The following is a 26,231-nucleotide window of genomic DNA, read 5'->3' as shown; positions in this document are numbered from 1 at the left end:
AGAGCAGGGCACTCTGGGAGCTTCAAACAGGACAGTGTCTTGGTACAAACTTTCTACAGGGCATTGGCAACATGTATCAAAATCCTTAAAAATAGTCACGCAATTTCCTTCTTGGATTATATCCTAAGGAGCTCATCATAGCCATGTGCAAAATTTAGCGACAAGAATGTCAGTTACAGCATTATTTACAATAAAGATTGGGACCAAGTGAAATCATCTGCATTGGTGGACAGGTCACAAAATACGATCCACCCATACAATGAGGATGCTATCAGAACAGTCCAAAAGACATGCCAAAATGCCCATGACATATTACATAAAGCAACAGAGGACACAAAAGTATCTGATATGCAACCACTTGTGAGTGATAAAAGAATATATATACATATCTTTGAAAAACACATATTTCTAGCAGTGTACACACGAAACCAGAGGGAAACTAGTTGTGGCAGACAGAGGAAGAAGAGTTACTTCCAACTACAGAGTTTGTTACTATTTGAATTTTGTATATTTGTGCATATATTGCATTTTCTAAAATATAAATACACATTTGAAAAGTAAGTTATTAAAGAGTATATACAGCACGATCCAGTTTTCTTCATTAAAAAAAAGAAAAAAGAAAAACAACAAATGCCGGTGGAAGTATGTGTACACATTTATACCAAAGAGAATGAAAAATGTGCCAAAAGGATAAAAAATATAGTATTGGTGGTAGTGAGATGGGCTGAATTTCATCCTTAACTTTTCTTAAATGTTCTACAACACATGTGTGGGGCTTTTATAACTCAACGAAAAGCATAAGTGCTGTGCCAAAGGGTCTCTCACGGAAGTCCAAGCAGAGGGCTATGCAGAGCCACGATGAGCGCTGTGTGCAACAGTGGCACCCACCGAGTCTGCAATTAGAGGACAGTCCTTGGTCGTAGGGGATGTGAAGGAGGAAGAGAAACAGCCCTGGCAAGACTGCCGACAAATGCACAGAAAATTCAGGCCTGCCACTCCCTAGTATTAACTAATACCCTAGGCAGGGTCTTTTGGTGGTGGTAGTGGTGATGGTGGTGGTGGTGGTGGTGGTAGTGGTGGTGATAGGGTGTCATTTAAGTCTGGGTCACAGTGAATGGGGTTCCCATGAGCACATGTATCTGAGTCACGGGATAAGAGAATGGTTGCACACTCGTCTCCACCTCATTGTGCTTCTCAAACATTCTATTTGGGGTGACAATAGTTTGTATTCCTATGAGCATAGCACTGCCCCAATGCGTTCAGCAGAGCAAGCCTTCTCTCCTGCCCTTTTTTTGGAAGTGCCAAGATCACTCCCAATGCACCGAAGAACAAAAGGGGGAGCCTGCCAGTTTGAACTCATTCTATAAACCACCTCTGACCTCATTTTCTTCCTTCAGATCCTAATGGTTCGTTAGCTTACAAACTCTGAGCTTGGGGTGGCATTGGGGGCTGAGGGTATATATGTGCACACATATGTGTATGTATATATTTGCATATATATGTGTATACACACACACAGACACACACACACATATATATGTATGCCAGGGCCAAGACTAGTTTGGGGTGGAGGTCATAGGAAGCCATTTTGGAGGAAGAAGACAGGATGTGTTTAAAGTCAGGGAATGTGGTACCTAGAATGGCTTTTTCCTTTTCTTCTTCTCCAGAGCCAACACGGAACTCTGGATATTTCTAGCACCTTCCTGCAGCCCCCCATTGAAAGTGTTTGGGAAGCTGTATAGATACAACCTGTGCTGTTGGCTTGCGGGCCCCTCAGCAGCGGTCGGGTCTTGCAATGGTAAAAGCCACTGCTTAAACCAATAACCCATAATTAACTTCATGTTTCCCTCCGGTCTTTGCCTGTAATTGTGATTCCTTCCTCACTGCTGGCCATACAGTGAGGAATGCCCGGTGGATAGTTCAGACTCAGGCTGCCCCACCAGTAAATAGAAGGACCAGCACACAGATGTAATTGCCTGGTCTCAGCTGTCTTCTCCTGGCTGGTCACCGCCCAGGCCATTAGAGAGTCTGGCTTCTGGTCTCTTTCTGTCTTGCTTACATAAATATGAGGGGATGGGGCACTGATGTCTTGAACATGTTTCAACTTCATGCAAAATTTTCTGCTCTCAAACAGTTGTGACTGTCCAACAGAGACGCAGCTAAGCCCAGGATATTTAGCGGCCCAAGCTGTGGAATCACAAAGATCTTTCCATCCTGACCTTGTCCCGTAAGGCCATGCAACCTCAAGAAAGTTAATTTTCCCAGCTTTCTGTTTTCTTCTCCGTCACCTGGGAATAATATCTCACTGAGTGATTATATGAAAGAAATGAGATTGTCCATGTAAAGATCTGAAGAGAGTGCGTTTAATAAATCCTAACTATTAACATTATTGCATCTGTATATATTTTAATTCTATACAATAGTGTCTCACTAAGTCACACGAAAAATACATGAAAGTGCCTTGAAAATGTTTAAGCATCATATATTATTAGTGGTGTCATTGGTAATAATCTCATATGGATGTCTCATCTTTCCTATCTCCATGAAGACTGGGATTCCACCCTATATTGCACTATGGTGGGGGACCCAGTAAGCCCTCAGGAAATATTTCATCATGGCAGAGCATAGAGAGCATCAGTGTCAGGAGACCAGGCTGGGATCCAGTTAGTTTAAGGCAGGAGAGTCAGGCTGCAGTCGAAATGTATCCACTTGTTATGTGCTAGATATTGAGTTCAGATAATTTTGTCAAAAAAAGGGCTGGGTGGGGTGGGGCACACATTCCCACAAAAGCAAGACTTGGGCCAGTTCCCATAATCCCACCAACTCCTAAAAGCACAAGGCTGTGGCCGACACGATGTGCAGTCTTGGACTGGTGGCCACTGGCTTTAGGGGAAACTGTAGGCCACTCTGCCTGGGGGACAGGAGGGGAACAGAAGTCAGGGTGGGCCGCTTCCAACAGAAACGGCAGGAATTGGTACCTGTGAAGTCGCTTTTATTTACATTAATAAGTCCAGTCCTTCAGCCCACCCAAGGCTCACTCTTTCTCTTGGCGTCATCTTTCCCTACTCAGTCACCTACGCAGTCTGCTCTGCCCCCAACCTCTGGCCCATTTCACCCTGCCCTTTTGCTGTCACAGCTGCCTGCTGGCTGGGAGTGGGGGCAATGGTATGTGTGGTCACCAGAGGGCACGCAGAGTGGGCCTTCCTGGCATGTGAATCCTGGCAAAGACCTGACCTCTCAGTGGGAGAGAAGAAAGTACAAGCCCAGACAAGTAGGGGTGTGTGTGGCAGGAGCTCAGGTGACTGACTGAGCGGGTGGAGGGAAATTCACCATCTCAGCATTGGTTCAAATAATGATTCTTACATTCCGAGTCAGGCCCAGATTCCTCTCAGTTGCTTCAAGACGCTCTGACCCATCAGGAAGGTGGAGAAGGGTCCAGACTGGGCTACATGCACCTGCCAGGCTCGGAAACATGGGCCCAAGCCAAAGCCACAGTATGGCCCCCAGTCCATGGGACTCTTCCCCAGCTGTCCCTTCTGCTGGCTTGCAAGGGAAGAAGAAAAGTCCATGTCTGGGCTGCCCACCAAGGTCCAGGGGTGCCTCTTACCTTCTCCCACTGGGAGGAGACAGACTTGGGGAGCAACAGGAGAAGGGGTACAGGAAGAACTGGGGAGAACCCACATTGGGACTCTCTGCCAAGGGTTCCTTGAAGTCCCTGGTCAGGTGTGTGCGTGGTTCAAAAGAAAGCTTCCCCATTACACGACTTCTTTCTCCCGCTGGGAATATCTGCTAAGTTTCATCTCCGTCAGCTGGATGTACCGAATCACATTGGTGTCTGCGAGGAGAGAAAAAACGTGATCTCAGTGGTCCTGGTGTCAGTACACTTAGCTGAGAGTCTGCTTGGCACTAACTCTCGGGCAAGCCACCAACTTGTCTCCCCTCGTGTCCCATTTGCAAGAAATGATATTCATTTTTAGTGTCTACTCGGTGATTTTTTTTTTAAGTTAAAAAAAAAATGTTGCTTACAGCTCGGTGTAGTGGCATGTGCCTGTACATCCCAGGACCTGGGAGGTGAGAAATATGAACATCAGTTCAAGGTCACCCTTGACTACACATCCAGTTTGAGGCTAGCTTGGGCTACACCAAACCCTATCTCAAACACCTAACCAAAGAAAACATTTTCAATGGAGGGGTTGCTGCCCAGCCTGGTCTCAAATTCCTAGAGATGAGTGATATCCCCCCAGGTGCCTGGCACTGCAGGTGTACACCCTGTGCCTGGTTGTACCAGGCTTTTTTTTTCTTTAAGCCTTCATCGTCCCATCTAGCTTGTATTACAGTCTGCACAGTGTTTATCCTGGCCCTCACAGTGGCAACAGAGAAGACTGAGCCCTGGAAAGGCTAAGGTGCTCATGGAGGCAGGCATTGTGACCCACTCCAAATCTGAAGCCGGCCTGGTCTACTTAGTGAGTTCAAGTACAACCTGGGCAATGTAGAAAGACCTTTTCGCAAAAATGGAACAAACAAACAAACAACAACAACAACAACAAAAACCCCACCGCCCAAAACCAACCAAATGACCAAAACAAAACAACGCAAACCTCAAGGAGACAACATAGCGATTGGCATGTCTGCCCAAGCCTGATGCCCCTGGGATCTTAATACCCTTCTTAATAGAGTCGCTGTGAGGGCCAGAAGAGGGAAGTCTGAAAGTGCCCGACACAGTGATCAATAAACATTAGTCCAATATGTCATTTTGCTCAACTTGGGAGCATGAAACGACTTTGCTCCATACTTACTTTTGTCTTTGTAAGCACAGCCAGATAGCCACTTCTCAACCTGAGCATCTTCTCCTGATTGCGGTCCTTAAATTAAGTGAGTGGTGCATGGCATGCTAGAATTGCTAAGCTCTGCCCTCCCCACAACATCAAGACTCATACTGCTGCCTGGGATACCTACTGGTGGAAGTAAAAATGACAGTGCGTCATGCTTAAAAGCTCCAGGCAGCATCCTGTACTGGCATATAGTAGGTGCTCAAGAAAACTCTGTTGGATGAGTCAGCTTTGGGTTCCAAAGTCACTAAACGATATAGTTGGCCCAACACACTTTATTCACAGAAAATAAGCCAACCATATATAAAAATAAAGAGGTATTCTTTTAAAAGACAAGGAGAGAATATGATTGGATGTTGACAACTGGAGAAGTTCTTAGAGACAGGTTAGAGGAAATCTTTCTATCTTAACGAACCAGCCACATGAACAATAACAACACTGAGCCAATGATTGCCTAGAGTCCAGCCCATCAGAGAGGCTCTCAGACCACCTGCCCTAAAGCAGCATTCCCTTTACTCTGCTTGATTTCCTTCATAGCACTTACTACTGCCAAAGCGCGCCATCTACTTGTCCATCTGTGCACTTCCTCCATTATAATACACATTCCTGGCTGGGTGTGATAGCACAAACTTGTAATCTCAGCACTTGGGAGGCTGAGTGCATCCTGGTCGACACAGCAAGACTTTGTCTCAAAAACAAAAACCAAACCAAGCAAAAGAAACCAAATGAAAACACAAACCCAAACAAAGCAACTTATCCAGGCTAGTCTTGAACTCCTAGGCTTAGCAATCCTAATGCCACAGTTTCCTGAACGCTAGGACTACAAGCACAGCACCCTGGACACAGCAGCAGCCTTCTTTGCTCACTGCTACTGTAATTACCACCTCGAGTAGTTCCTGTCCCATTGCACTAGTAACAAACACCCATGAATAACTTGAAGAATGATTGGGAGAGCTACTACATATGATCTAAAGGGATGCCCTCCGGTCAGAGGAGTTGGTGCATGCTTCCTGAAAGATGCTGGGCTTAGCATCGGCATTTCTGCTACATCTATCTTGTCAATCAAATGTGGACTCATAGAAAAGGGAGGCACCTTCTCATCTACATCTCTGGTGCCTGGTACAACTTGTGCTACCCAGTAAGAACTCTGTATCTATTCACTGGATAAGTGAAGAGGCCCAGCCTTGAGTTGGGAAGGGCAAAAGTGAATTCTGTAGTGGAGAGAAGAGGGGATCAGGGTCCCTGGAAACCAGACCCCCAAGTGAAGGCATGGACCACGTGCTCTCCTCGCTCCAGGTCTTGCCTATACCTGAGCTCCATGTAGCCCTGATGGACACGAACACCATCTTCTACACCGGGCAAGCCCTAGGAATCATCAGGGGCGAGTGTGGTGAGAAAGCAGGGGCAGCTGCCTTACCTGTTGGCTGTCGGGTCCTTGCTTCTTTCAGGTAGTGGAGAGCTTTGTCATAGTCCCCAAGATGATAGAAGGCAACGCCGGACCTGTAAAGGGCCTTGAAGTTCTCGCCTTCCTTCTTCAGGACCTTGAGGCAATACTCCTTGACTCGCTCATAATTTACCAGCTCGGCCTGAAGCAGGCAGGCTGTGGAAGAAGGAAAAATAAAGAGAAAAAAGGCCATTACCCAAACAGTGGCAGGCTCTAAACATCTCCAGCTAGGCTAGCCCATGGCCCACGGCCCACACGGGTCCCAGGATAGCTATGAGTGCAGCTCAGCTCATCTGTAGATGACAGTGTCATCACGTTACAGTGCCAGATACCTGGGTCTCGTCCTTTCATCCCAGAAGACGCAGAGCACAATCAATCGAGCCTTTCCTCTGGGGTTTATGCTGTCCAAAAATCACTGGCTACAGGACCTGTTTCATCACCAACAAGTCACATAACTTGAAGCATGTTATGTAGCCTTGTGCCGTGTGTCAAATTATGTCTTCCCTAAAAGATACCTGGGGTGTTTATCACTTGTCAGGACCTGAGAATGTGACCTTGTTTGGAGACAGGATTTCTAGAGGTCATGGTGTTAAAAGCAGATCATTAGAGCGGGGCCCAAATCTGATGTGAGCGATGCCCTGATAAAGAGGAAATATACACACGGGGAAGGACGATGGGAAGGGACAGACAGAAGACAGCCAGGCTGTGACTGTGGCAAGGAATGCTTGAGGCTCTCAGATGGCAGACATGAGAATCTCGCTGGGCCAGGAGGTGGACTCCAGAAAATGGGACAGGCTCCGTCACACGCTTCCAAATGAACCAACCCGCCAATGCCTTGATTTTGGACTCCTGGCCTCCAGAGCCAGATGACAACACATCTGTGTGATCTGAAGCCATCTAGTTTGCGGGACTTTGTTACAGAAGACCAAGAAAGAAGCTACCGAAGGCAACAATAATAAGACCAGCGTGTACTGGAGGCACGGCTCACCACTCTACACTCGTTTATCTGACGTCATCCTCAGAATACGCTGGTGGGGGTACTACTACCACCCCAAACATGTGCACATGCCACCGTATGCATGAGGCGAGGATAAGGTTTAAACTAAAGCTGTCTGGCTCCACAGCCTAGATTCTGCCTTATCAGGTTGTAGGGTGCGGAGAACAAAGTATAAAGTACTTCAAATTCATGGCTTGGCACGTGAGGAGCACTCAAACAATGCTCGCTAACTTTACTGTAACCCTGATCATCTTCTACCAGGGACATGAGGAGCCCCTGACTCCATCAAGACAGGACTCGGTCTCTCTCAGCCTTTCTTGTTTTCACAGCTCCAGAGAACAGGAGCTTTCTGACGGACTAGTCACCAGCTCGCCCAGGACCCATTCTAAACACGGAGCCCTAGGAGTTCCGGCCTAGAGGAAGCTAAGGGTGGCAGGCGCTCACTCTACAGTTAGCCCTATTTGAATAAAGTATCTGCCCTTGTAAGATTTTCTCATTGGCCTGAGCCACAGGGTGGGCTCAGGAGGAGAATGTTCCTGGCTGGTAGCTGAACCATCTTGGAAAGTAGTTGAAATTTTGGACCCTGGGCACTTCACTGTGAGCTTGCTGAGACACTTCTGCCATATTTAGAAAGCCTGAGTAACAGCAAAGAGGTCCATTGTACATGCTGGAAGGACTGCAGACAGGGACGGATAGGAAAGCAGGTACTGGTCTATTCATATCAAATACAAACAGAGACACTAGACCACCCAAGGCCAGCCTAGATGGGGAGTGGGAGGGACCGATGGGTGGGTGGCACTCAAATTAGAAGGGCCTTCACAACACAGGCAATTTTATTTTAATTAACTAATGTATTTATTTATTTATTTTTGAGGCAGGGTCTTGCTGTGTAGTCCTGCGGGGGTGGGTGGGGGGTAGGGAATGGAACTCTCTGTGTAGACTAGGCTGGCCTCAAAGGAACAGAGTTCTACGTGCCTCTGTGTTCTGAGTGCGTTAGAGGCATGTGACACCGCAACCAGCAAGTTCTAATTTCACTTGTTTCTATCCCTTCTGTAACATTTCATCACACATTCCAAACCCAAACCCCATCCTTTTGCAGACTAACAGGTAAACCACACAAACTCCCAACCTGAGGGTATGAGAACCAGGAAGTAAAAGAGATCTAGAAACCAGCCTAACCAGGTTTTCCTGGCTGCTAGGCAGAAAGCCAAAAGCCAATCAGCAGCAGTGCTGGTCTCCCAGAGTCACAAGCCGCTGGTGCACCAGAGGCACCATCTCCATGAGCTGATGCTATGATTCCTTGGTCACCTTCAACAGTGGGGTCCTGGATGGGATAGCTGCCTACCTGTGTGGGACCTGGCTCCCACATCGGCTCTTACAACAGGATTTCCTGTGTGCGGTTTCTGGTGCCGTCTGATGCCTTCTCTGACTAGGCACAACACCTACTTCTCCGCCCTCTGTCTCTAAATACACACTTCTGTTTACTGATTTGGATGGTCTAGGAAACAGGCCTCTGTTTCTTTAGAAACAGTTTGGGGATGTCTACAGCAGCAGAGAAAGGAAGTGGCGGGGGGGTGCTGTAAATAGGAAAGCCTCACCCCTAAAAGGGGAAAACGAGTACAGTGATCGGTTTCATGGCTCAGCTCATAAAAATGTTTCTAATTCTCTTGTAGGGAGTCGTATGAGAACTGGGGCACCTGGCTGTGGACCACAGTTCAGACTTGATAGGAGGCAGAGCCAAGCTGGTTGGTTACAGGGTGTGGAACCCCTGCCTACACTAGAGGCAGCGCCCAGGGAGACCGAGAAGTGGGCAGCCTTCCAGGGAAAGGCTGAAACAGAAGGTGGAACTTGAGAGGTGAAATCCAGATAAGAAGTCGGGGTACCAGGCCAGGGTTTGAAAGAAGATGCAAGTGAAAAGGGTGAGAGGCTGGATGTGCCCTGACCCCTGCCTGCAGGTGATGGAGAGGCACCTCTACTTTGGAAGGCAAGACATTTGTAGGCACCTTTGAACATACAGAAACTAAGAAAAGGGTGCTTTCAACCATCCATCTATCTGTCTGTGGGCCTAGAGTTTACAAGCGCTCTTCACAGTCTAAGAGTGTGCATCCATGCGTGTGTGTGTGTGTGTGTGTGTGTGTGTGTGTGTGTGTGTAAGAGAGTGTGGCATATGGATACATGATTGTGTAGATATAAGCACTATACGTGTGTGTGTCAGAGGCCAGAAGATGATGTGGGGAGGAAGTGGTCAAACATTTTATATCTTACTCCCTCGATACAAGGTTTCTCATTGAACCTGGATCTGGGCCAGTGCCCAGCAAGCCCCAGCAAACTTTTTGTCTCTGTTAGGCCCTCCCATGTGCTATGGTTTCAGACATGCATATGGCCACAGCTGGCTTGAATGTGGGTTCTGGGATCTGAACTCAGGTCCTCACACTTACATACTGAGCCTGAGGCATCTCCCCACACCCCTCCTTACAGTAATGCATCTCTCCCTTGCTGTCACAGCTGGGCTCCATCACACACACACACACACACACACACACACACACTGTGCATATCTTTAAATCTCCACAACTCTATGGAACAGGTTCTATTTTTATGCTCCTTTATAAATGATGAAATTGAATTCAGAGAAATTAAACAACATGCTGAAGGTCACTCAATTAGGAGGAGGTAGAACTGGGGTATCAGGCCACCTTCCAGACTCCCAAGAATGTGCTAGAATACTGGAGTGTCTGCATTTGAGACTCTCAAGAACACTGCTGGAAGGAAAGAACACCTTGCAGGCTACTGTGATCAAGAGCAACAGGTAAAAGTGTGCTTCGTGGAACATAGACGATGGGTGGGACGGAGAACGAGCCTGTGCACCCTCTACTCCAGGCGTTTTAACCTGTGGCCCTGGCTAGCCATGGCTGTGGCCCAACACATTTGTAGATGTCATATTACAGTGTCAAGTTATGGACACCTTACTCTATCCCCTGGGTTGAGAGACGGCTAAGAAAGTAGGTGTTAGGTTATAAGGGAAAGGGAGGGTGCAGCCGCTGCTGGACTACAAGAGGGGCCTCTCTCCACCCAGCCTAAAGCACCAGGTAGGTCTTCCTGGAAGAGCGACCTTTAAGATGAAAGTGAAGTGTGTCATTTCTAACATCACTATTGCTTTTTAAAATTATCTGTATTACCGGTAGCCCCGGCTATCAATCAATCATGACACAGACGCTTGTTATATTTTAAAATAGCTGTCGTTAGCTTGGGGCAGGGCAGATATCAATCCTCTAAACTACCTCCCATAGTGGGGCAGGCATGGGATCCCTGTCTCAATCCCATGCCATCTGCTTCCAATAACATCTATTAAACTACCTTTCATCTACAATTTTAAATGTTTGTTAATGTCTTTTATCTGGGCCGGATTCTCCATCCACAGCGCCCATGTGTGTCTCCTCCATCTAACCCATGGCAGCCTTCCTCTCTTCCCTTCAGGTCTCTCTCCTTTCTCCTCCTGGCCCTCCTTTCTTTTTCTCAGAATTCCTCTCTCTCCTAGCCCCACCTATCTCCTTTTCCCTACCCAGGTGGGATGGCTTTTTATTAAGCAAAAGGTAAGTCACACAGACAGCAAACAACAATTAACATCAAAATACATCAGACCATCCCCCCAAAACATCACCATGAGCATTGGGGGCCCGAAGACTTTTATAGGATGAAGTTGTGTGCACTGTGGGATAGCTAGCATCACTGGCTTCTTGTCATCAAACACTAATTGTGACAATGGACAAATACACCCAGATGTTGCTAAATGTCCCCCGGAGAGGCAAAATCACTCCAGTTTGAGGATGACTGGCCAAAGGGAAACTAAGAAAAGTTTTCTAGGTGGTGCGGGGGAGAGGGGCGGTCGGGGAGGAGGGAGAAACAGACATTTGTTGAGAGGGAACACACATGTACACACTTGCAAAGACTGTCTGAAGAACTCCAAGAAGCCACATCAGGCTGGGTGAGAGAGCCCAGTGGAAAGCCTGAGAGAACAATGAAGCTGGAAAAGCAAGACACCAAGACACCCAGACCTTCTTTTCCATTTTGGAGTAAATGTGGATTTTCAGGATACTCAACTAAAATGGAACTGGACAGGCAGGCAGTACGCGCCAATGTGTGACATCCAGCAGGTAGAACTAGCTAGTATGGGGACACCCCTGTTGTGTCCCCCTGTTGCTCCTCTGCTAGTCTGAGCCCTTCATCCACATCTCCCCATCACTTCAGACTTACTGCAGAGGAAGAAGTGCCCTTCTGCTCTGCCACCGCCATCTGCTCTCTGTTTGAACCAGAGCTGAACTGTGCCGTGTGGCACAGACCAGTGTCCCCTAGACTGGGAGGCAGAAGATTGAGGTCTCATCCCACCTTTGCCTCTAACCAACATAACAAAAAGCACTTCCTCTTTGTCATCTGTTGGCTCTCTATCTGCTAAACGTGGGTGGGATGAGGGTTAAAAATCTACTAAATAGGCCCTAGCATCCTTTTAGATGCTTGTGAGGGAAAAAAGCCTTGGCCTCTTAATGGAAGAACACAATTGCTTTTCTGGTTCCTTGTTAAAAGGACTTCCATAGCCACTGTTGAGTGAGGTATCTTCTTTAGGGGATTACTGTCAGAATAGAAGGACAATGGCCAAGACTATCAGTCCCACCCCTGAGTCTCTCTCTCTCTCTCTCTCTCTCTCTCTCTCTCTGTCAGATGAGAGTTGGAGGTGATCTTCCAAAGCAACACCTTAGGGAAGGTTCTTTCTTGAAGCAAAGCTGTTAAACCAACCATTAAATTAAGAAGACAAGTCATTGTCTGTCTGTCTATCCACACACACACACACACATATCCATCCATCCATCTATCCATGCATCCATCCATCCATCCATCTATCCATCAATCTTCTACCTACCTACTTATCATCTATCTATCTGTCTGTCTGTCTGTCTGTCTGTCTATCTATCTATCACCTATCTTTTCTTCTTCTTAAAGTACTAGGAATCAAACCCATGGCCTTGAGCATACTAGGCTAGCACTCTACTGCTGAGCTATATCTGCAGCCCAGGAATGCAAGTCTCGGGAGTGACTGGAGACCAAGCTTGTTACCCAGCACAGCACAGTGAGCTTAGCCTGGACTCTGAAGAGGTAGCTGGCAGTAAAAGAGTTGCACGGTGGGAGACATGACTGCACTGGACTCACAATGATGGGCCCCTGCTCTGCAACAACCATCTCTAAGAGCCTCCTTGAAAACATGTCACTAGCTTTCTGACTTCTAAGTCTTCTGAGAAGTCTGTGGATGTGTCTGGAATTGATTAGGCAACGGAGAATAGAGAAATTAAGATTATCTTATACTTCAGAAGAACTGGAAGGGACACTCTGTCCAGGCTAACTGGTGACGGTGGCAGTAGCCGGTGTGGTTTACAGGTGAATTTGGAGGCTGTAAATTTCCAACCACTCCAATCACAGATTCCTCCTGGACTGCCTACTTGGGTGGTTTGGGTATGATTTTATGAAACGAGTTGGCAGGCTATTTCAGCGCCACAAAGACATCTATGTTCATACAAATTGGAGAATTGGTGACACAAGGAGCTTCAAGCACAGCCATGAACACAGAAAACCTTAAGTTTGACATTCCCTAAGGCAACTACACTGAGACCCAGTGGATCCTGTCATTTTAGCACCTGTTGTTTTCTTTTTCTTTTCTTTCTTTCTTTCTTTTTTTTTTTTGGTGGTGGTGGTTGTTCCTGGTGCATTCAGGGCATAGTGACTGGCTGGGCAAGATGCCACCAACTGGCACAAGATGAAGAGAAACCAGATGAGGGGAAGAACAAGTTCATGCAGCCACTGACTTTTCTTCTGGCTGACTCACTAGTGTGTTCTTTCTGGTGACTAGAAGGGAAGTGGTGCGTGGATGGGAAGGGAGGAGCCACCTGGGGCTGGGAGGGAGAGGGAACCCATTCTACACAGCGGCTTCACTACTCTGAAAAAAGACATGTAAGAGTCATAATCCTCAATGCCTACGAATGTAATCTTAATTAGAGGTTAGAAAATAAGCAAACAAACAACCAAAAAACCTGAGAAGGGCACTGGAGACCATTACAGAAAGCCATAACTGGTCAAAATGCTGAGAACAATTGACCACATAGTGCCCAGCTCTAGCTGATAAGAATCCTATCCCTAGGGCTCAGGGTACGACCAATTAAGGAAGAGAAGGTGGAAAGACTACAGGATCTGGAGGACCAGGAAGTCGGTTAGGAGAGTACGCCTTATAGATATAATTGGGAAGCTGCACTTAGGAAATCTCAACAGAATGGCTACCTAAACAAGGCCTGAACAATTCCAATGACTAACAAACCTGAATACTACTTAATATCCCAACACGATGAGGCTCCACCCCCTTGATGAAGAGTGACAAGCAACCAAGGAATGCTGAGAGGGGGAGAATTAGTCACCCCCAGAGAGGAGCCCCTCTAATTGGTTATCCAATATTAAATAATGAGTCCTAAAAACATATACATACAAGTGACACTAAACAGACTCAGTAGGCTGTGTCTATGTATTTATTCACACACACACACACACACACACACACACACAGACACTAATTAATGAAAAGGAGGCCATGAACCTGAGGGATGGACAGGAGAGGAGTTGGCGGGAAGAAAGTGAGGGGTAAGTGATGTGTTAGTAATGAGTTTCTTTAAAGAGAGGAGGTGTTGGGGTAGGCCTTAATTCCAATGTCCTTCTATAAAGGAGAAACCTGGATGGACACACAGACACAAATGGAGAAAGCCCACAGGATGAAACCCAGTGGCACCTGAGGCTATCAGGTGTTTGGATAAACAATTGTTTTTCTCAACCTTGAGCAGGAAATTTCCCTACTGACCCCCTGACTTTGGACTTTCAGCCTCCAGAGAACAGTGCTAATCTTCCCTTAACTTTAAACCTTCCAAGCCAAGGAAATTTATTACAGCCTCAGAGAACCCACGTTACCCCCTCATGCGGTAGCCCAGGAACAGCCATTACATCCTGGGGAGGACATTTTTACCCAATTTGTCAAGTCATTTGACTTGCTTTTGAATTTATTTCAAAGAACACTGGCACAGTAATAAAATGGAAAGAGTGAAGGGTCCAGACAGAGGTGACATTCGGACTATTGACGGAGATAGATGGCCACCACTTTGGGTCACCCTGGCTGAATATCAGACGTGAGTCTGGAGACACAGCTCTGAGCTGGAATCTGAGCTCCAGCCACTTACTATCAGGGGCCTTGGGCAAAAAGTTTATCCAAAATTGTCGTGGACCTCCCTTCTGTGTTCAACAAGTTTATGATGCCTGTGAGCACTCTTGTGATAAAATGACACCCTTGGTATGTACATATGCATTTTATAGTGCTGGGACAAGCACCGGCTTCTCATTGTTTCCTAAGGAAGCCACTTACAAATATGATCCGCCCAGCAATGCACACATGGATTACACAACATTTCTAACTCAAATCCCCAACACACAAAGCTACAGGAGTGTATTCTTGAGAATAGGTGAGAAAACCCGATTTCACCTTTCCACAAAAGTGCCGATTTTCTCTTCTGCACATACAAAGTTTTGATTCCTTGTTTTTCTTTCACGGTGTGCTGTGCACAGAGTTCCACTCGCTCCAACTACTTCTCAAATCTAGGCTTGGTCCTTGGCTTACTTACCAATTTTCTTCCCAGTGGTGTATTTTCCACATTGGGTTTGGTAAATACGGGACATAATTTCCTGTATTTACCTCTTCCTGTGGAGCCGGGACGAGAAGATGGGGCTGGGGAGGTGAGTAGAGAGTTCTGGCTCGATTTGTTCTCTTACAGATCAGCCTGGGGGTAGCAACCTCCACCCTTTATGTGACAAAACCTCAGGCCCTATGGCTGCCTGCCCTCAGTCCCTTTCCTTGCCAGATCTCATTGTCCCAGCTGGCTGACAGCTTTATGGCTAGAGCAAGCAACACCACAGTGACTGGACTCCCCTAGTGTCCCAGCAACACCAGAGCCAGGAGTCTAAAAAGCTATGGCAACAAACATGACTGCGAATAGGTTGATCCTCGGCTCTGTAAGGCCCAAGAGCCTATGGTAACGGCAGAGGAAATATTTTTAGCAGGAGGTAAGTTGCCTCCTGAAAGAAGTTGAGAGGCCTCTGAGTCAGTGACTAGTGTCCCCAGCATAATAATCTGCTGTGTGCCCTGGGTTTAAAACCCTATCTCTCCACATCTCAGTGTTGGGAAAAATAATGGTCAATATGTAGGCAGGTGTGTTTGCTAGCTGTGTTTTCCTTGTAGGCTTGTTACCAGGGTGGAAAAATGTCGCTCGGTGCTAGCTCTGAAATCTAGAGAAACCCACAATCTTGAGAATGTTTCTCCTAAAACCATCCACAGAGATTTATATAATGTGGGCATCCCTGTGCCATACGTCCACAGACTCAGGTGCCCAAGGACTACAGGGACCTCTTGCACTTCCCCACCTCCCTTCCAGTACTCCCTTCATTTATTTACTTTTCTCACTTTGATTAGTTTTTCTAGAAGTTCATATAATATAGTTTAACATTCACCGCACCCCCAAGGTCATCCCATATCTAGACCCCTTCCCTACTCACCTACCTTTGTGTCTTTTTCATTTAATCCATCAAGTCCAATGTGTGCTGCTCAGATATTCTAGGATATGTGACCTCCCACTCCCATGCAGACAATGCACTAGGGGCCATGCCCTTAAAGGAACCGGATTCTCTCCTCCCCTCCCTCCCTCCTTCCCTCCCTCCTCCCTCCCTCCCTCTCTCTCTCTCTCTCTCTCTCTCTCTCTCTCTCTCTCTCTCTCTCTCTCTCTCTCTCTCCCAGCAGCTATCATCTTGGCCAATAGCTTCTCAGCTAGGAGTGACAGCTCATAGCCCACCTCCTGTCTCCATGCTGGGGTTCTGTCTGGCTCAAATTTTGCCCAGGTCTTGTGCATCTGTCTTAACCATGGTGAGTTCATATGTGCGCTGCCCTGCTGCGTCTGGAAAGCACTGTTTCCTTGTAATCATGCACCACCTCTGCCTTTTACAATCCTTCTGATCCCCCCTTTCACAATGATCCATGAGGATTCAGGGAGGAGGGGTTATAAATGCCCCAATTAGGGCTGAGTATTTCTTTCTCTGACCTTGACCAGCTGTGTTCTCTGGCCATCACTGTCTACTGCATAAAGAAACTTCTCTGATGAAAGTCTATGTAAATTATTAGAAGCTGGCTCAATACTATGTCCATTAGTAGTAGATCCTCCCCTATGACCTGTTTAGCCCCAGGTCCTTGGCCCAGATAGTGCCAGGTATGGGTTTCATCTTGTGGAGCAGGCTTTTAGCCAAATCAGAACATGGTTGGTTACTCCCATGGCACTCTTGCCACTATTGAACCAGTGAGCGTATCTTGCCAGACTGGTCATTATTACAGCTTTCACGGTTCACATCTGGGTGAGACTGATAATTACTCTTCTGGTGGTGTGCCTAACATCTTCTGGAATTATAAAAGCTAGCCAGTAGGTAGGAATTTTGCAGGTGAGTACTAGCTTGGTTTCTCTGTGTTCTGTGACTCAAGCATCGCTGTATTCAGTAACAAGGTCTCAATGACAAGCTCTGGAAGGATGGCAACCAAGCACGATGACAAAGAGCCTATAATGTTTGGGGGGGTATATAGGACCCACTGGCCAACAGCCTCAGAAGAGGTGACTTCATTCCTGGCACTAGGCTTTTTATCTGTTAGCCTGTGGTATCTAGCAGGGTAATTGTTGCCCCATTATAAGGTAACTACTACACTTTAAGTTTTATATATGTGGATGTCTATATTTTTACAAAGCATCTACAAGCAGTAGGTTTCCAAATGACTTTTTCTTAAAGTCTTTGGTTTTATTTATTCCTTCTGACATTCCTTCCTCTATTCTGCCTTCCTATTCCCTACTCCAAAACAACCCTTTCTGATCTATTACTCCTCTTTAACCCTTTAGAGCACTATGTTCTATCTCCTTTCTGTGAACTACCCTCTTCATGTCTCTATACTAATTTCCTGTCCTCTATAGGTATTCCAAAAGAAATACACATATTGGAAGACTCAAAGCTAGCATTCACAATAAGAGAAAACACGCTACATTTGTCTTTCTGGGTCTGGGTTACCTCACTCAGAATGACAGTTTCCAGCTCCATCTATTTACCTATGAATTTCATAATTTTGCTTTTCTTAATAGCTAAATAATATTCCACTGTGTAAAGGTACCGTATTTTCATTATCTATTTACTACTGGATAGATAATCTATTGTTTCCATTTCCTAGCTATTGGGAATAGAGCAACAATGATCATGGATGAGCAGGTGTTTCTATAGTAGAATATAGGGTCCTTTAGGCACATAGCTTAGAGCAGTATAGATAGATCACGTGGTAGATCTATTTCTAGCTTTTTTGTGGAACCTTCAATACTGATTTCCATAGTGGCTGCACACAGCAGTTTGCACTCCCGCCAGCAGTGAATAAGCATTTCCCTTTCCCTACATCCATGCCAACATTTGTGGTCATGTTTTTTAAAAAATCTTTATATTGAAATGGAATCTCACTAAATTGCTCAGGCTTCTTGCCGTGAACCTGAGACCCCTTTCTGCCTCAGCCTCCTGAAGACCTGAGATGACAAATCTTCCTGTCTTTTCATTTCCTTTTTAAAGATGTGTGTGTGTGTGTGTGTGTGTGTGTGTGTGTGTGTGTGTGTGTGTGTGCACGCGCGTGTACACACCATATGTGTGCATGTACCCATGGAGGCCAGAAAAGGGTATTGGATCACTTGGACCTGGGATTGCAAGCAGTTGTAAGCCACTTGCATGGCTATAGGAAACTGAACTTGAGTTCTCTGGAAGAGCGGGACGTGCTGTGCCCTCTGCAGCTCCCAGATGTGTGCTTCTAAAGAAGCATGCAGCTGTTGATCCCAGGACAGCCAGGTGGTACTCCAGGACCAGCCAAAGGGCAGAGCATCAGACGGCCCAAGTTCTAGAGCTGGGAAAACTGCATGTCTAGACAACCAACTGTTCTCAGACAACTGTCAAACCATGACATCCTAGCGATTTCTCTGGATGACTCGAGATTTCTTGCTGGAGTGGAGGAAGCTGGGCAGGTGGATAGAGAAGGGGGCAAGATAAAGTGCTGCACGGTGAGGTCAGAGGAGTCCAGCTGTGCGTCAGTGCGCATGCCCCTCTCAGGAGAGCAATCAGCACAGGACTGGGGAGTCTGGAGTGAGAACAAAGGGCTAGACCCGCTTGCTGAGCTCTGAGTTGCTCTTGGCATCGCCTCCAAGGCATGTTCTGGTATCTTGTCCATTTTTAAGATAAAGAATCAGAGCTACAAGGAAGCTGAGTCACTTGCCCAAGGCCACAAAGTGAAGTGTTAGAGATTAGTCCATCTGTTGGTCTAGGATTGGAGTCTAGGCCTTCCTGTCAGTCATTGTAAATATATACCTACCCTCCTCTGTCCTCTGTCCCCAGCAGCTGACAATCTCTTTTCTTGTGCTTTAAATTTTGTCATTTCAAAATTATTATATGGGCTGGACACATCATAGCCCTAGGATTCAGGATTTAGTGGTAGGAGGACTGTGGGCTTCAGGCCAGCGTAGGATACAGAGTGAGTTCAAAGGCAGCCCAGGCTATATAGAGAAACCCTCTCCTACAAAACCAGCTAACTAAGTAACTAACAACAGAAAGAGAGAAAAGGGGAGGGGCAGAAAAGGGAATAATATAGTAAGAAATGTTTTAGAATCATTTTTAGCCAACACAATCCCCTTGAGATCCAAGCTGCTGCACGTATCAACAGCTCACTCCCCCTCGCCTCCGAGCAGTAGTCTGCGGTGTGGATGCACCACTGTTAACCCTTTATCTGCCGAGGCACACTTGGGCTATCTAGTTACCCTCTACTAAAATTAAGTTACAGAATGGTTTTGCTACCATACGGGTTGTGAGTTATTGTGGATAAAGCTGACAGGGACAGTTTTTTCCACCCTTGCCTCTCTTGTACAGACACCCAAGAGTTCAGTTCCTAGGTCGCAAGGGCAGAGATCCCTTCAGGCTCTGGCTACTGAGTGTAAAGTGAGTTTTGGTTTCTCGTATCTAGCTCTTGAGCGATCAGGTGCCCCCACCTCCTTCGTTTCTATTAATAGCGTACTGAGAACGTATGACCTTTAGAAAGTCTACCAATTACAACAAACTCCTGCCTACTGGTAAGTCTTGTATAGAACGTGTTTCAAGACTTTCTTTCTAATGAAATTATGACTACAGATGTGGTCATCAAATAGATTTTTTTTTAACTAGGCAAATAATTTTATTAACCTTTTCCAACCTTTATTCCCAGGCTTCTTCGGCTTAGTTTGCCGCAAAGAATGAACTGTGTATAAGCAAAAACTGAAAAGAGCTGCAGTGTCCGAGGTGGGAGTGGGTGTGGGGCTTGGGCTTAAAAATATTAGAGACCTAGATTTTTTATCAGATCATAAACAAAAGAATTTTTAAAAAGCAGTCATGATTTAAACTAGCAGCTCCTATAACTTCTCCAAGTGTCACCTTCTTCAGAAGCTGCCCCAGTCCACTTTGCCTCGCTCCTGGAAGCCTCATCAAAGTTCTCCACCAGATCTGGAACCTCATCATCACCTTCCTCTCCAGCAGCAAGTGGTGTTTTTCCACGCACAGTCTGTTTGGGCGAAGCTTCAGCCAGTCTCCTTACACTAGTCAGACTGTCTGCCCCGAGCTGCTTTAGGGTGCCGGGGAGCATTTCTGTCAGCTGCTTTGCCTCAGCGTGGCCCACAATGGTGGAGGTGTTTGTCGCCAGAGATGCCTAAACTTTAGGGTTGTTAAAATGGATCAGTGTCTCTTGGTTTGCAAACATGTTCACCCCTTCAATACCAGAGATATTATTTACCCCCAACTTCTTTAAGGAGAACTGCAGTTTTTGTTTGGTTGGTTTGGGTTGGGTTGGTTTTTTAATCATCTGCTATGGCTGCTCTGTGAAGCACCATCTTCTTTCTGTGATCAGTTCCTTTCCCACCGATGTGCACTCTTGCCTGCAGTTTGGCGAGTTTCTCCTCATTCATGATAGTTTCTTCCATCTTGTGGGAGTGGAAACGGGGGTCATGTGGGGGACTAGGGTTCACGCTCAGGAGTTCTTGGGCAGACCAGCTGAGATAAGGCGCATGCACAGGTGGGGACACAAGATGGCCGCTGAGGAGGTGCATTGTTTTAGTTACTAAAAATGTACTTTTCATGGTCATATCGGTAAGTCAGGAGTCACACAGCTTTGCAGTTGTCTATGATACACGACTCTTCTGCAACTCTAAGCATTTTCACTCCTCGCCTAGCACCTGTCATGGCGGTCATTAACCTAGCAGGTATTCTTGGCTCTGCTTCCTGAAGCTGAGGCTCCGCAAGTTAAGTGCCTTTCTTTCCTTTTGCTTAATTGTTGCCAGTGGGGGTGGAGAGGAAACCTCAAGGTTCTTATTTATTCCTTGAAAATTTCATGCATGTATACAACGTGTCTTGGTCACACCCACCCCTCAGTCCTACACATCCCTTCCAACTTCAAGTCCAGTTAGTGCTGCCTGTGTGCTCCTGTGTGTCGGTCATGAACTGGGGCCATGGACAGCCTTCCAGCGGCCACACTCCTGAAGGGAAGTGACTCATTCTCTCCCAGAAGCCTTCACTGCATACATACAGCTCCCCATAGGCGTTCTAAGCCCTGCACTCAATTAGGAGGGAGATAGTCAGGGCCACTTACTCCCAAGTCACACCCACAGAAGTGGAACCTGGTGTTGCCATCCTCCAAAGGCTTCTTCCAAGATTAAAGAGTGGGAAGTGGCTGGGAGCAGGAGGATGTCCAGATGGGAGCCAGCACCCTCCAAGGAGCTGCGTCTTTGTTCTCAGAAATATGTTCCCTTCCTAACAACCAGACCAAGGAGTCTCCCGCTACACTGCTGCCACGCCCACCTTCAGGATGCCCTTGGCAGGTTTATCTCCCGGGGAGGGAAACTGTTGTTGCGTCACCATAAATTTTGGACCTCCTATTTTTGCAGAGTACCACAGGCTCCTCCCATTAGATTCAATACAAACACTGTCAAGTGTTTCTTGTGTTTTCATTGTTTCTCAAGCGCTCTCGTTGGAGAGACCCTTTGCCATTACCAATCTGCCATTTTCCTATCTCGGAAGCCTCCAGTTGGATGACCCAGCGCTGGGATGCTTCATCATACCTGCTCCTATCTCACGAGCACTGTGGGTCCCAGGCAGATGCTCTCGGTAAAGCTAGTCAGCAAGGACTCGCTCTTCGTGGCATGTGCTGACAACGTACGGGAAAGGCACTCAAAAGATACTGCTTTCTTCAAGTTTTTATTCATAGTCACTCTGCTGGCAAGCCAGCCCTTCACACTGCAGGGATCCAACCAACTGTCAATCAAACATATTTGTGGGGAAAAGAGAAAGAAAAAAAACCTGCATCTGTATTAAACAGACTTGTCATTCCTAAGACAGTATTTATCACAGCCGTGCGAATAGCAATTGCATTTTTAGGTCATGTAAGTAATCTAGAGATGATTTAAAGTACATAGGAGGATGTGTGGAGGTCACATGCAAACATGACACCATGCTGTATAAGGGACTAGAGGATCTGCAGAGTTTTACCATCTGGCAGGGCTCCTGGAACCAACCTCCCATGAAGTTTGGAGGACGATGGGGTGGCTGTTGAGTGGCAGATGAAGGACTGAGGGTGGAAAGCCAGTTTAGCATCCTCTAAACTGAAGGCTTATATTAACAGTCATTTACGGCATATTGGAACCCAGTGAAGAGAGCTGTAGCACCACGTCCTGAGGTCAGTTCAGCCTGTGGCACCCGGCTCGTGCCGCTTCCAGTTAGGAAGTCCCCAGAGGCTGTTACAGCAGCTCTTTCTCAAGGTCTCCCAACTACAGTCCCCAAAACTCACTCTTGATCTTGATGTGATACAGAAGACACTGGGGGAGGGGCGCAGGGAGGGTAGAGGCTGATGGGGTGGTGTGTGCTGGTTAGCCACTCTTCCGGCTGGAAGTGGGGTCTTGGGGAGTGTCAGTTTGGCTATTTGCTATGTGATAACGAGTACAATCATCAGAAACACTCGGGATAAGCCCACCTGGTATGATCTTTCCCTTGCCAGCTCTGTCTGAAAACAGAATCTTGATCTGGCCCTGAGTCAGGGACGGGAAGAAATCAGAAGCCAACATTTCTCCTGTTCTTTTTGGATATTATGGTAGCTCGGATGAGGACGGCTCATACCACCTGAGGTCAAAAGACCCACCCACCGTTAGTCTGGCCACACCTTCCTGTGGAAGCCCACAGAAAGGGCCGGGAAGAAAGAAGCTTCTGCTGTCTTCAGATCAGGATGTAAAGCTCTCAGCTACTGCTCCGGCACCATGCCTGCCTATGTGCAGCCATGATTGCAGGCACGATGAAAAAGGACTAATCCTCTGAAACGGTGAGTAGGCCCCAACTAATGCTTTCTTTTTAAGAGTTTCCTTGGTCATGGTGTCTCAGTAACTAAGACAGACTAAAACCAAACCTAGCCAAAACAACAACAACCCAAACCGTTATGTTCTGGAAATGTTTCCTGCCATTCTTTTGTGACCCCAATGGCATCCCCTCTGCCCCTATTGTCTCTCCCACTAGCCTTCCATCGTGTTATCAGAGGCTTGAGGTGAGTTAACAGGCACAACTATAACAGGAAGAGCTGCACACAGCCGCAGCACAGTATCAGAGCAGATTGTTAAAATAAACAAAACACTGACTGGTAGGACACCACCTAAATGAATAATGCCACACCAAGGCAACGGGACACTGTAGAGAATAATAATATTTAATGGCACCAAAACTATTCTTAATGGAAAATACTGGTAGGAAAATGAAGAATGCAAAAATGTGTACACTGAATACTTTTAAGTTGCCCTCTTAGGCTAGAAATTACTCCCCGCCCCCCCACCACACACACACACAGAATTATCTTCAACAGCTGCCTCAGATGAGCGTGGGGAAGCTTGGAAGTAGGTACTGGGTAAATTCAAATGGACAAAAACCAGCCAAGCTGTTCTGCATAAGTAATGGCAGGAACTGGGGGAGGCTAAGACATGGAAATGAGGGAAGAAGAGGAATAAACATGGAAAGTAGAAGGGACTTGTCAAAAAGTAAGGGTTTAATGATTAATTCCTCATAGTGTGATGGCTGATAAGTCGTAATAGAAAGACTTTCTGAGAGACAGAAACTCTTTATGCATCCCATACCCCAGTAAAAATTGAACTCCACAGACTAGTGTAATGGCATGAACGTCAGTGGTATGTGGTATGGTGGCAGTGAGAATTGGACTGCCTTTGGTGACACGACACGTAGGGGACCGAGCAGCAATGCGTGGGGCTGAAAGAGGCAAAGGAAACCAACTTCATTCCTTAGTAAACCGGAGCCAGGTGAACATGAAGTACAGTGGCTGATGACTATTTCTTTCTTTGTTGTCATAACTTCTTATACTCTCAACAACTTCAATTGCCACACTGTTTTATTTTCTAATTAGAAGCCATTAAGACAAGACACAAAGACAAAACAAACACTTGGCTTATATTCTTTTAAAGACAGAAGAGTTTCCACACAGTGTGTCGTCGGGGTTGAGAGGACTGGTGGCATTCTGCCCTTCAAACACCTGAGAGGAGAGATCCGAAGGGCAGCACACCATTACTCTCTCACTCCCAGGATACCCAGCCAAGCCAGAGCTGGTTCCATCCTCAGCCTGGGAGGCAGCTCTGGGGTCTAGGTGCCTGCACAGCACATAGAAGATGGGCAGCGTCTGTCTCTGGCGCTTCTCCCATGAGCACCTGCCCTGTCCCACTCCATCATCCTAGCAGCTTTCTTGTTCAGCTCTACGGGACCTACAGGGACCCAAAGGATCATAGTATGTGTCTTCTCTTCTCATCAAGTCCTCACTGTCAGACAGCTGAGGGACAGTTCTGATTTGTGAGAGCACCCGCCCTGCCTGTAGTTCATTCCCTGCTGGTTCAGTTCAAAGAAAGAAGTTGGGCGGTGGGGTGGGGTGGGGTGGGCTGGGGTGGGCTGGGGGGAACCCGAGGCAGGAGGTGGATTGCGGAGGACAGACACATTCAGACTGCTCTAACTAAGCTTCATTCACTTAAACGGTTTCAGCCTGGAGCCCATGACTGCCAAGAATTCAGCAACTTCTTTCCTTTTTTTATTTTATTTTATTTTTGGCTGGTGTGTGTGTGTGTGTGTGTGTGTGTGTGTGTGTGTGTGTGTGTGTGTGTGTACATGTTATGGAGGCCAGAGGATGACTTTGGTGTCCCCCTCTGTCTCTCTCCACCATATACATTGCAGCAAGGTCTCTTGGTTGAACGGACAGCTCATGATTCAGCTAGTCTAGGTAGGAGTGTGGCTCTGGAGACACACTTGTCTTCACCTCCCAAGTGCTGGGCTTACGGGGGGACCACCACTCCTGCCAAGAATTTATGTGGGTGCTGGGGATCTGACCTCTGGTATTGAATCATGTATAGCAAGTCTTTTGCCCACTGAACCATTTCTCCAGTGCCTGCCAAGCATTTCTACGTGTTTCCTGAATAGACCCTTTAATCCTCAGAAGCTGGAAGGGGGTACAGGTTCTTGACCCTTTTAGGGCTAGGAAAGAGGGTCCTGATGGAATTCAGCTGACTCTCAGGGAACATCTGGTCAACCTTTCCTTCACTCAGCCTCCCCACATGTACACAAAGCAATGGGATACATACCCCTTGCTCACCTCTCCTACCCTGTGGCTGCCTAGGGGGATGCAATTTCCATGGCCGTTCCTTTGCCCTGAGTGTCTTCCCATACATATTCTTCCCATGTTCCTAGAGCCTCCTTTGCCACCACTTCCTCATCTTCTCCCATATACTTCCCTCTGCTGTCATTAATATAGCCACCTCTGCACATGACTGTCACTTTAACCCTCTTCTATATGCCTGGCACTGTGCTAGGTGTATGTGGCTGTACCATTTAATCATTATGGTGTTCCCATGTGGTACAAATCTTATCTCCATGCACTAATCAACAAAATGGCTCACGGGAGTTGGGACCTGTCCGTAGTTAACAGAAAAGCCAAAATTCAAGATCCTTACACTAAACAAGGCTCTTCCTCCATTATGCCTCCCTGTTCATCGCTGAGGCCTGCTGTACAACTCAGGCTTACACTGTGTTTTGCCTCTTCCCTCCGCCTCTCTGAGCGTGGGTGGGCACATAGCCCTCCCTACAGGTATCAGAGAAGAGTCCACTCAAATTTCTAATAGTTGTGTGTCCCTGCAATCCGCAGATGATAGGTCCCCTAGAGAAAAGTGCTCTGTTTTGACTTGGCATGACCAAAACTTTCAGAACTCCCCAAGACTACTCAGAGTTATGCCAAGAGTGACTTATTTGTAAGATGCTATAATTTGGCCGTGATCTAGTCCCCAAAACTCTTTGCCTTTGCCAACCTATGTGTCAAAAGCTTTTTGTTTCTTTCCCTGACTCCATGATGTAATTTCTGGTGCTAAATGACTGTGTGGTTAGAGTCAAAGGTCAGAACTTTTGACTAATCAGGGCAGATAGGAGCCTCAGTGGGTGCTATTCTGGGTCGTCAGTCAATGCAGGAGCCATAGAGAAGATTATATTGGCTTAACCTCTCCTCAACCCGCCATCCTCTCAGGAGCCCCATATCCACCCCTAACCTCCTGGGAGACAAGGAAGTCCCTTGGCCTCTTCTCTAAGTTGCGAGTGTTGCCCGGCGATCTCAGCCAAGCTCTGTGAATGAGTGGTTGTCAGCACAGATGAGTAAACTGGAATAAAAGAGAGCTTGTCTCCCGCTTCCCTGCCCAGAGCTGCCAGTTCCCAGAGACAAAGGATGAGACAGGAAGATGGCTAAAAG

At 46.8% G+C, this 26,231-nt stretch overlaps 1 protein-coding gene and 1 pseudogene across 1 annotated transcript in view; both read right to left on the bottom strand.

Annotated features, from left to right (window-relative positions):
- Positions 1-2,726: 2,726 nt before the first annotated feature.
- Positions 2,727-26,231, bottom strand: part of Ttc9 (tetratricopeptide repeat domain 9) — a 35,169-nt gene continuing 11,664 nt past the window's right edge. Inside the window, exons 2-3 of the mRNA XM_051148571.1 lie at positions 6,247-6,429; positions 2,727-3,835 (exon numbers count right to left, since the gene is read on the bottom strand). Coding sequence (XP_051004528.1) covers positions 3,756-3,835; positions 6,247-6,429 — 263 coding nt within the window. The 3' untranslated portion in view covers positions 2,727-3,755. The remainder of the gene's footprint in view (positions 3,836-6,246; positions 6,430-26,231) is intronic.
- LOC127195375 (transcription factor BTF3-like) lies at positions 19,824-20,397 on the bottom strand (annotated as a pseudogene).

This window comes from Acomys russatus, chromosome 1, assembly GCF_903995435.1.
Source record: "Acomys russatus chromosome 1, mAcoRus1.1, whole genome shotgun sequence".
In the NCBI taxonomy this organism is placed as follows: Eukaryota; Metazoa; Chordata; class Mammalia; order Rodentia; family Muridae; genus Acomys; species Acomys russatus.
The sequence above is the reverse complement of the archived record's forward strand: the minus strand, read 5'-3'. Positions and strand labels throughout refer to the sequence as shown.